Genomic DNA, 12327 nt, shown 5'->3' on the forward strand with positions numbered 1-12327 from the left:
CATATAAAATACTTTCCAGTTTGTTAATACTGAAATAAAATTGAAATACGTAGAAAATTTTTTGAAGGGCATCAATGTGGATTAAGACTGTGGGTCAGCTTATGAAAAATAATAAAAAGTTGAAAAATAATTTGTGGAATAAAGCATCCACTACTGTGGATCAGCTTTTTGAAGCTTTAGACAGATTATGGAAAAGTTTTATGAATATGATACTGATTTATGTAGGCATTTTATCGGCTTAAAGCAAGCATTTGACAGCATCAAAATTAATAAAACTCACAAAAATAACAATCAAAAAGACAAAGGCCAGTATAATTACATAGCTCGAAGGACAGGAGATGCATTTGAGTTTAACAAAGATGTTAAGCGAGGTGATTCACTCTCAGCAGAGCTGCTCAACATTGCCTTGCATTTGGGTATCACATAAATCAATGAAGAAATGTATTCAAAAAGTCAACACAAACTTTTACATATAGAGACCATGTAATATTTACTGCTAAAACAAAAAATGGACTAATTCAACTAATAAAAGAACTAATGAGAAAAGCAAATAAAATAGGTTTGAATTTAAATAAATTAAAAAGGGAATTTTAATTAAATAATTTTAAGGGAACGAATACCGTATCTCAGTAATGAAATAAAAACAATAAGTTTGAAACTCATGACTGCATAAATAAACAGATACAAAATGGGAATAAAGCAGTATTTGTAAATTATAGATCACTAAAAAGTAAATTAATCTCAAGAAAATGTAAAAAGCAGATATATGAAACCCTAATATGGCCAATATTAACGTATGGATCTAAAACCTAAATTTTGTCCAAAAAAAAAAAATGAAAATATATTAAAATATTTTAAATGTAGTATAATTAGAAGAACTTATGGAATCATTAATGAAAATAACATATGGAGATTGGAGATAAAGATACAACCTTAAAATGGAAAAAAATTAATTGAAAGTAAATACACAAATTTCTTGAAGCTGAAAGAATACAGAAAAGAATGAAGGAAACAGACAAGTCTAAAAAAATCATGAAAGAAAAATCATATAATAATAAAAAAAAAGATGACTAAAGCTGATGGTTGAGTCAAGTTTAGGTTGGAAAAAAATGGAAAAAGAAATCTGGGGAGACAGTGACACGGAATTCTATTGTAAAAAAAAAAGCCTACCAAGGGCTGTAGAGTTAAGAAAGAATAAGACTAAGGAATATTTATTTATTCTTACAAATTAGAGAAGTTTAGTATATTTTGACCAAAAAATCTATCCTTAAGAATTGATGAAAAATTTACAAACCATGGCCAAATGAAAATTTTATATTTAATCATATGCATTTAAGTGATGCACAGGATTTGAATCTGCTTGAGTCTCAGAGCAGAAAATTTTTAAAAGTTGTTTAAGTTTCTGAAGCGATTGAGTTAGCGATATGAATTTGTAAGAGACTGTTGAATTTTTAAAAAGAAATTATTTACTGCAGATGTTTCCAATAGTATGCAACATGGTGCATAAATCCTTAATTAATCAAATCGAAAAGAAAAAAAAAAAAATTTGAAAAAAAAAAAAAAAAAAATTAAAAAGTTTTAATACATAAAAACAGTTGTTAAAACTACCAAACAAGAGCATTTTTATGGGTCAAGATAAATAATCAGGGATGAGATTGGCCAAAAGGTAAAAAAGCTGAATTTTCACGTGAGTAAATCGTGATTTATAGCAAAAATATCAGTAACATATTCTCATCCAGTTTCGCTGATGTTGTAATGCCTTCGTCGATCGAAAAACTGCCACATTTATAGTAACTAATTCAAGAAAAAAACTTACTTTTTGCAGGAATCGCGATTTTGGATTTTAAAATCGCGTGAATATAAATCACGATATTCAAATCACGTGAATGAAACTCGATATAGGATTTCAAAAATGTGAAAATACAAATCACGATGCGCAATTTTCAGATCGCGAAAATACGAATCAAGATGCATAATTTTTAAATCGCGTGAATACGAATCCAAAGGCTAATTTTTAAATCACGTGTAAATACGAAAATAGCTGTTGGATATATCATATATCAAATCGGAAATAAATATAATTATTTTATTTCAACGACTGAATTTTCAGAAAAGGCGAAATATTAATTTAAAAAATTTTTTTTTTTAGAGAATCGGAGTTTTTGATAAAAAGGCTGAAATTCGAGAGACAAAAGCGAAAAAGGCGGAAATCCGTTTAAAAGCGGAAAAATCTCATCCCTGAATAATCCAAAATATGGTTCAAATTTTTTTAAACAATGTAATTCTAAAAATCTTTTAAGAAAATTAAATGATGTATCAATGTTGGTTACACACATGAGAGCACTATTTTGAACCTCTAGAAATCTAACAAGACAAGTTAAATATAACATACCTCAACGTTTTCATAGCTCCTCCTCTATTAGGGCAAAGTACACAGGCAGGCCTGATACCAAGAGCACAGGTTCGACAAATCCAACTACCTTCAGGTATTTTTGTTATTCCATAGCATATTTGATGAACACATATGTTACACGAATCACAAAACACCATTTCATTATTCTCCTGAGAATCCGGCTACAGAAAGAAAAAAGGTTTAATTAGAAAATATAACACATAAAATATGTGAGCTTGCTAATATAATATATATACATAGAATAATGTGAACTTAGCACTATCAGATGCAGGTTAAGCAAATTTTCTTGATTACTACGAAACTAAGTGAAAAATCTCTTGCAACATCAACTATTACAGGATATCAAAATTTTCTAGACTTGTATAACGAAATGTCCAAAATGTTGTTAACTTTAATATGGAAATAAAAACATCTTTTCTCAGGGTGCGAAGTAAGTAAAACAAAATTCTATTATATCTAATAAAAAAATAAAATTACAAAGGAAATAAAAGTCAAAATAGCAAAAAACACTGAAGTGAGGGAGCAAACACTCTGTAAATTTTACAAAAAAGTAACCTCAACATATATTTTCTTTGTAAATATTAATAATTACCAAAAAGAAAAGAAATATTCATATAATTGGTAAATGATACAAAAAATAGAAAAATTATTCTTAAAAAAAGCTTATTGTTACTATACTATTAAAAACAATATTCAATTCAAACTTAATTACTCTATTATTATTATCTACTTATAAAAAGAGAAAAAAAGCATAAAGACATGATATCCATTTGGTTTTTGGTTGATTAATTGATTAAGGCGTATTTTAGCAGTCACAAATCCAGTGAGATGTGCCAGCTTGAGTGCATCAGATGTTCTGGCATTGTTATTGAAATTGTATTTGTGCAGAAATTTGTTGAATCTTCGAGCAATTAATGATTTTTTATCAAATCAACACCTTGTCTTAAACAATTTTGATAGTAGTATGTTCAGATAAATTATCAGAGTTTTAATTGGTTCACCTTGGTTTACAATAAAGTTGAATGAAGTACAATAAATTTAAAGTATAAATGGGAAAAAATTGGCTTCATGAATACAGTCTTACAAAAACAATTTCCAGTTTTTTAGATAAATCTCTTTCCTGCATTAAAAAAATTTCAACATTTTTTCAGAAAAAATGAAGAAATAAAAATTCTAAAACATACAGATCGGCAAACATCACAGATGGCATCTTCATCATACTCAACGCCTAAGCCTTCTTCACTTTTTATTGCTTCTTGAAAATTAACATATGCCTAGAAATTAAAATAAAACTTTAACAACATTTCTTAAATTTTTAACAATTGTTGTAAGAAAAGAATAAATCTTAAAAATATTGGAAATAAAAGTTGTACTTCGATAATCTGAGATACAACAGAAAAACATAGAAACCATTCTTATGCCTAATTGTGACGACAATCATTAGGTGATTTTGTAAATATAATAATTACAATATGTAATTACCTGAACTTCAAATTCTTCAATAACTTGTTCAAAGAAACTCTCTTCAACAGGAGAAAGACCTATTAGATAGCAAGCAATTTGCAAAAATTATTAACTTAAAAATAAGATTATCTAAGCATGAAAACATTCTTACCACTTAATGCACAATATATTTTTCATAAAACTAATAGTTCAATTTCCTGTATTAGTTTTTAAAAGTTAAGGTTGTGAGACTGTTGATCCATATGAAGTTGACCAGTATCCCAAAAAAACTAAAACACTGGTTGCTATGTAACTAAAAGCATTCTCGAAAGCGTTTTCTTTAAAATTTAGTGGCTCAGCTGACAGCCCAATACAATGCAAAGTCAAGTAGAATAGTATCAGAGCACACTGTTCAGCAGACACTGTTGGATATGGGGCTACGCAGCAAACGTCCCTCCCACTCGTGTGCCTTTGCTGACCAAGCGTCATCGCCAACTACGCCTGCGCTGGGCCCGGGAATGGATCAGTGGGAGAGAGTTGCTTAGTCAGTTTAATCACGGTTTGTCATTCATCACGTCTCTGGGCCCGTGGTTATGGTAGAGCAGACCATAAATGCTACAGGGTATCTGAACATCATTGCGGACCAGTTGCACCCTTACATGGCCTCTGTTTTTCCAGCTGGAAATGGAATTTTCCAACAACGCCCCATGTCACAAGACTCAAATTGTGTTGGAGTGGTTCCAGGAACATTATGCTGAATACCAGTGCAGCTGTGTTGCAGGCTAAAGGTGGGCCAACTCGTTATTAAGAGGTGGTCAAAATGTTTTGGCTCTTGAGTGTATATATATTTAAAAAAAAAGTGTAACACATAGATTGACTTTACTACTAATGGTCCAAGACCACTAAAATTTCACTCAGACCACCATAAACTAATTTTAGTGGTTTATTGCAAGAGAAGGGATACATACCTGCCAACATTGTAATTTGCATGGCCTTGCAATTCTGAGCAAATGTTTCACTCGACAAAGTGTGTTATACAGAAAGTGTTATTAAAGGACATTTTTAAAACAAAATTAAGAACTATCTGTTACTAAATTTATAAAACCTTTGAAAATACACTAGTGAATTTTGCTAATTTTTTTAAAAAAAATTTTCATTTTGAAAACAATAACAAAAAACTTTTTTTTAAAAAAATCCTGACTATTTTATTATACAATTGTTTTTAACATAAATATTTATACTTTATCACAATTTCAAAATTCTAGAATTAAAAAAAAAGAAAAAAATTAAATCAATGTTAAACTTAATTAACAATTATAGCCTTAAATGTTCATATGTAGCAGACTTAGTTGCTTTTAAAAAATTCTTTATTGATAGTCTGCTCATAACATCCAGCAGTTAGAGTGGTTTTGGCATTTAGAATGTCTTCTAGTAATTTATCAGATAAAAAACATTATACGAATTCCTTTTAACAATGCTGAGCACCCTTTCACATCCAGCATTGCCGTGTGGAATGCTTAAAATAGCCACCATGATTTTTGCTATCCAACTATATTATCTGAAATATACATCACTAGATGCTAGTTTAGAAATGAAATCCCATTTTTGTCTTGTTTTTATTTCTTGTTAAACCACAGAAGGTAAATCAGTAATTCGCAAATCACTGAATTTCTCTAAAAGTCCATCTCTTTTCATCAGCTAGTTAACACAGATGGATGGAAAATATTTTCATGAAGAAATTAACAACTTTGAATGATTTTGTGTGTAACTTTTCAATATCTACTACTTCAGCAGACAGTGAAAACTCTTTCTTCAAAGGAAATTTCTGCCATAAATAGTTGCAGACAGTAATATAATATTTTTTATATTGCTATAGAAAAGTTGCTTCTCTTCCATTTTTAAGACTGATATTAATTTGTTTCTCTGAAACAAAGTTAATGTTTATGAGTGATATCTAGTTTATGTTCATGAATAATATCTGCTCTTATAAATTTTGAAACAAAAGCTTTTAATAAATTTAATAAAATTTAAAGTATGAATTTTTGGCTTATTAGACAGTAGGATAATTAATGTTTATCAAAAAATGGGATAATGAAATTTAAAAATAAAGAACAAGCTTTTGCAGACATCCGATGAAAGAAAGAAGCTTTTGTCCTTCCCTAGTCAAAGTTGATTGCTGTTTAGAAGATTTTGTTGAAGAATTACCTGCTTTCAATTTCTTTGTACGTTTTTCTAAATCTGAAGGTCTTTTCTTAATAGAAAGATGTTTGTTCTAACCTTTGCCGATTTTTTTAAAGGTATGTAATAGTAGTTAAGACTATTGCATTTGTCCTTTTCATCTATTTGATCCTCATAAGAACCACACAGAAGATTTCATTGCTCTAGGAGTCTCTTTAAGCATCCACTCAAAGAGAGCCACCTTGTGCAACTATGTTTTAAAATTTTGTGTGTAATAACATCAAAACTTTTAAAGCTTTAAGTTCAAGTTTTTTTTAACTATTTTCTAAATAAAAAAATATGAAACAAAACATTACTAACTGAAACAGGTAGAGAAGCCGCCTCTCTTTGAGCAACAATGAGTATGGAATAGCAAGGACAGCCAAAAACAAAAATTTCTTGATTAGCTGTCTTTATTACAGCAATGACACTATTCTTTGAGCCAACCACCACCAGCGCATTATTGCAACTAAGTGCCAAACAATTTTCCAGTGAAATATTTTAAGATTTTTAAGTATTTAACATCAAATTACCACTAATTCGTCCTGTAGAACTTGCTTCTAAAGTCAGCACTGTGAGCAGCGATACCTTAACTTTGCCGATATTTGTGACGAAGTACAACACAAGTATAGGATAAAGTTGAGCATCTGTATCGTTGCTGTCATCAGTAGCGATAGCAAACATTTGCCTCCGAAGTGATTCTACAATTGAAGCACTTCTAACATCTGCTATTTTGGACACAATAGCAGTTTGCGTTCGTCCTGAACCATAATGCTTCGCAACATCACTTTTAGGGAACCTATTTCTAAATAATGGGCCTGCATGATCTGTGACACTAAGATGTGGATTATACTCTACAATGAACATGAATGATGTAACATACACTTCGGCCAGTATTACATCATCACCTCTAGACACAAAATACTTGCTAATTTTTCATTTTTATTTACACATTCTGACAAGTCTTAATGTCTCATCATGCGTATATCATCACATGTGCTATTTTAAAATCTAGTGCACAAACATAACAAAACGCATAGTGCTACAATCTGTTGGACTTAATTATGCAAGGAAAGCTTTTAGAATAAGATACTAAAAATATCTAGCAGTAAACTTTAGCAAATCATACGATCCTGTGATTTTTACGCAATCATACGATTTTAAAGCTTGACTGTACGGTCAGGTAAAACACTGTACAAGTTGGCAGATATGGTAATGGTATGCTGTTTTGCTTTCATGCTTTGGACTGTGCTAAATCTTAAATAAAGTTATTGCATTATAATTTTCAGTTTAATTTTATTTCATTAACTTTTAAAAAAAAATCTAACAGAGACACACAAACATACCAGTGAAAACGTGTAAGGATCACATGTAATATCTTTTAGTTACTGAAATTTTTTTAGTTTTTAACCATGCAAAATGATTGCCGAATATATAGTATAATATCTATAACTATGATAACAAAACATTTTTGATTAAAAATACAGAATATGAATTTTAATTTACCATAATCTTCTCTATCCTGATTGATCGAAGTTAACCAATGAAAATCGACACTATCCATATCATAACGACAGATTTGTTCAGCCAGCGTATTCATATAACTCATGACATGAATTGATGGGTCAAAATGGGAGTCACGAGTAAAACGAATCAGCTTCTTGTCTCTGAAAATTTTAATAAGAATTAATAATAAGATATGGATTTTGGTTCTATTTTAAAATTTAAATACATATCATATATATAAATCAAACATATTTTTAAAATATATTATAAGCGAAACTGTAAACAATTCACTAAATGTCCTTTATGAATTTATAAATTAAATTTATATTGGGTTGAGTCAGAAGAAAAAGAAATAAAATCACTGGACATTTCCAAATGTTTAAATGGAATTTTAATAAAAACTCTAGACCAGGTAAGACATAATATTTAATAGAAAAAGCATTGCGAATCAAAATATAATTCGAGGAAGTAACTTGATATTTTTAATTTCTGTTTTTCAACTACCCTTTGATTTATTTTCTTTATTCTGAATTGATTTATGGCGGTGAATGTTAGAATTTTTTACTTTGAATGTCTGTGACAGCTTGTTCCAATCCTAAGATTAGTCATTAAAAAAATTTTTTTTGGCAATTCTCAGACTTCTTTCTGTTGAAATGAAATTTCCCGAAAAATGTAGGTTTTCCCATAACCTGTTTTAGTATAAGGTAGGTAAAAATTTTAAATTTTTTTCTTCAAATTTCACGCATGCAAAAAGAAATAACACAAACTGCGAAATTGTATTGAATTAAAAGTCTAATTTTCCACTAAAAAAAAAAACGGGAATGAGTCATGAAATTTCAAACTTCGTCAAAAGTGTAGAAACAAGAATTTGAAGAAGTGTAGAAAGAAAAACAATAATCTTTTTTTAAAAAAAACATAGCAAGAATTATATTTTAATACTGTCTAAACACTAAATACATTTTGTAGCATTTTTAAGTTTTAAAATTTAATTTCGTAAAAAAAATAATTTTAATTTTCTTAACAAAATTCAAATGTATTTTAAGCATATTGAGAAGGTAGATTATAATCTGCTAAGTTAAAGTGATTTTTTTAATATATATATATATATATATATATATATATATATATATATAACTTAAGGAAAAAAGCTAATTATTAAATAAGATTACCCAATATCACATTAAAACATAACTCACAGGCAGTTAATTCAGAATTATGAACATGACACAATTATACTATCTATCAGAACAGTAGTAAATAGAAAAGCTTAATTAAATTTTTTATTTAAAAAATGTGGGGGGGGGCAGATAACAGTTCAAAAATACACTACATTCAAATAATAAAAGTACTTACTGCTTATAATGGGCATCTTTATTTCTTTTCCGGAATATCCTAAATGAAATAAGACAGTTAGCCATTTTTCTTTTAACAACAAAGATTCATATACTTAAAGAAAAATCACATATTTGTATGGACTAGCATTTCCTTTCCATTAATACTAATATTCTATCATGAAAGGTACATTTGGAGAACATCGCAGACCAACTGTTGTAAAGTTAAAATTTTCAATGCACTTATAACTCAATAAATTTTATTGAATAATGAACCTTTCAGAATGATTACATCAATGATTTTGACAATAGAAACACCACACTTATAAAGTTTTAATAAAATGCACATGTAGCTGTTAAAGTAATCGATCTTATTTTGCTAAAAAACAGTAATGTTTGATAAGATTTAGGATTAACTTTTAAGAATGCCCAATATTCTAAAAAACTTTTTTGAAAGAAACAAAAAGGTGTATTTCAGAATAAGCATAGATAGAAAAAAAAGTGATAAGAGTTAAATCTTATATAATAAATCACCAAGGAATGAAAATATAAATATGAAATAATAAATAATGTAAAAATGAAAAAATACAGCTAAAAAATAGTAAGAGTGAAATAAAAATAATACTTTTAAATCTGGTTGCACCAGAATCTAAATCATGATTGTAATTACTTGAATTTTTCAACAAAAAAAAATCATATTTTACAACAAGTCTTCTAATAAAACTTGTTATCCAATTAAGTTTCAGCACAATTTCTTAATAGAACTCATAATGTTAGTTTAATTTTTTTATAGGTAATTTAATATCACTAAGACTTTTCTGATTTAAAAAAAAAAAAAAAAAAAAATTAAGAGTACATTTCAATAAAAATTTGTTTTGTACCAAACAAAGTAGCAGAAAAACCAAAAAAAACAATTTAGCAAAAAAAAAAAAAAAAAAAAAAAAAAAAAAAAAAAAAAAGAAACACTTTTAGACTCTAAACAAGAATTTAATTTTATTATTTTCAACAAAAGAATGTTGTAACATTTCATCTGTGTTAAAATTTTGTCATCAAAGGAAAGGTTTTAGTTAATATTATATTACATTATCATTAAGCACAATAAAGCTAAACTTAGCTAGCATATTAAAGATTTAGCTCAGTGTTTTGGTAAGTAAAATACTTATAGAGGTAGTACATGTAAACAAATAGATTTTTCTTTAATTCTGACATTCATTTTTTTTTTTTACCAAACAATTTAAAATATTCCTGTCAAGTTACCACTGGACAATCTGACTGGAAACAATTATTACCTAAAGGTTGGTTCGGGCAAAGTATCAGGGTTAACAGGAACTTGTACACCTCTCTCCCAATCTGTTCTCCAAGAATCTTCAATAATAACATATTCTTCTGGTGCTAGAGGTTCACTATCAGGCATTTTCATGGCACTAATAAGATCTGCTCGAAACAGCTGAAAAATAATAAAATTGATTTTAAAAAAAATTATGGATGTACTTTTTAAACTCAACACTGTAACTAGATAATTCAATCAATAGAAACAAATATTTAAAAAATTAGCAGATCAAACTTTTATCTTACCTGATCAGGATGATTACTCTGTTTGAAGCGATTATTGTAAATTTTGGATGTTGGTGGTTCAGCATATTTCGATGAAAGATAAGCTAAAATAAATAAATAAATATTATTCTATCAAAATTTGTAAATTAAACTATCATAGAGTAATATAAAATGCACAATTCATTTAAAATTTCCGTAAAGGGGAAAAATCGCTATTTTCCCTTTATATTTATTATTCATCTTACTAGTATAAAATATTATCTATTGTATAACTTTACTATCCAATAATGAATTAACATTCTATGCTATAATTAAAAATCTTAAAAAATAATGTAGAACCTGTACTGAGTCCGATTTAAAAATGAAACAGACATAATATCTGTTTAACACAGATTGAAAATTTAACGTAAATTGATTAGGTTGTAGTGTTTTGTAATTAATAAAGAATACAAAGAACTCCCAGAAATACAAAGTTTTTCAGAGTAAACAGGAATTAGAAGTTTTTTGTAAGAAAAACTTTTAACTCTTTCTTAACTTCATTTATATTGCAATTGACTTATCTTATTCTAATTATTAATTAAAAATAAATAAATATTCAGTCCTTTTTAAAGTACAAGAACAAAATAGCAAGAAACACTTTAATACTTTAAAGTGCAGTGTTCTGGCTTAAAATAAGTCAAATTTTATCGTGTTTATCTCAGTTTTATACCAAAATACCCATCCGTCAATCTTAAGTTGGTTTTAAAAATCCATTAGTGCACAAGTAAATAAGTACTTCATCATAAACACCAAATAAAACACTAATAAATATTTTTTCCCTTAATTAAAAGTAGCTCAATTCTTAAATATTCTAAAAAATTTTAGCATTGAAATAATTCAATTATGAAACATATGTAACAGTAATTTTACATGTATAAAGCATAAAATTTAAAAATGAAATTATGTAGACAAAAAATTATATATTACCAGGCCCATCTTCATCACTGCCGCTATACTTCCTCTTCCTTTTGCCATCTGAGGCTGAAAAGTTATGAACAAAAAAGTTAAATAATATTCAAAATAATGTAGTATAATTAAAATTTAAAAATGAGATATTAAGGTATTACATATAAGGTAGATTTTTTTAAAGGCATTTAGCATTAAACATAAAGAACAGTTACTAAAAAAGAATTTCTTATATTAAGTCCATTACTATCATTTCATTCATATCCTTTTAGTTACTTTAAAAAGTTTTTTCTCTCCTACTCGCTATCATTCGCCAACCTCCAGAACTGAATATGTAGTTCATTTTAGATTACTTCACAGATTACACTTTAATCGTTTCATTTTACCCTTCTATTCTTTACCCAGTTTTTACACCTAAAATATATTGGATGCTTAGAATCCTGCCTGTTTTCCTACCCCCAGAAACTACAAATGCAGAACTTTTTAGACTGGTTTGGTTGATTTATCGATTTGTTCATTTACGCCGCACTAGAGCTGCAGAATGGGCTATTGGCGACGGTCTGGGAAACATCCCTGAGGATGATCAGACGACATGCCATCACAATTTTGATCCTCTGCAGAGGGGATGGCACCCCCGTTTCGGTAGCCCGACGACCTGCATGCGAAGTCGAGCACTTTACGGTAGAACGGTTTAACAAGGACCAATACCACACACTCTCGGCCCCTACGCAGACGGATCCAAGTGGTCACCCACCCGCACACTGACTGCAGTCAGTGATGCTTGACTTCGGTGATCTGCTGGGAACTGTGTCTTAACGATCAGTCCACTGCGGGACGGTTTGATTGTTTATTTCTTCTTCATCGAGCAGTTTTTACAGAGGGAGAATTCAAAACATTTTCTGAAACAGAGTAGGTACT

The 12327-nt window shown here is 28.8% G+C and overlaps 1 protein-coding gene across 2 annotated transcripts in view; it reads right to left on the reverse strand.

Moving 5' to 3' along the window:
• The window catches only part of LOC107437577 (uncharacterized), a 29439-nt gene that overhangs the window by 12653 nt on the left and 4459 nt on the right, over window positions 1-12327 (reverse strand). For both annotated transcript variants that reach the window (XM_043051802.3, XM_043051803.3), the window contains exons 3-10: window positions 11431-11484; window positions 10486-10568; window positions 10200-10357; window positions 8933-8971; window positions 7580-7740; window positions 3896-3954; window positions 3598-3687; window positions 2393-2574 (exon numbers count right to left, since the gene is read on the reverse strand). In XM_043051802.3, coding sequence (XP_042907736.2) covers window positions 2393-2574; window positions 3598-3687; window positions 3896-3954; window positions 7580-7740; window positions 8933-8971; window positions 10200-10357; window positions 10486-10568; window positions 11431-11484 — 826 coding nt within the window. The remainder of the gene's footprint in view (window positions 1-2392; window positions 2575-3597; window positions 3688-3895; window positions 3955-7579; window positions 7741-8932; window positions 8972-10199; window positions 10358-10485; window positions 10569-11430; window positions 11485-12327) is intronic.

Source organism: Parasteatoda tepidariorum, chromosome 1 (assembly GCF_982258835.1).
Source record: "Parasteatoda tepidariorum strain Cologne lab strain chromosome 1, Ptep-v5.0, whole genome shotgun sequence".
Classification (NCBI taxonomy): domain Eukaryota; kingdom Metazoa; phylum Arthropoda; class Arachnida; order Araneae; family Theridiidae; genus Parasteatoda; species Parasteatoda tepidariorum.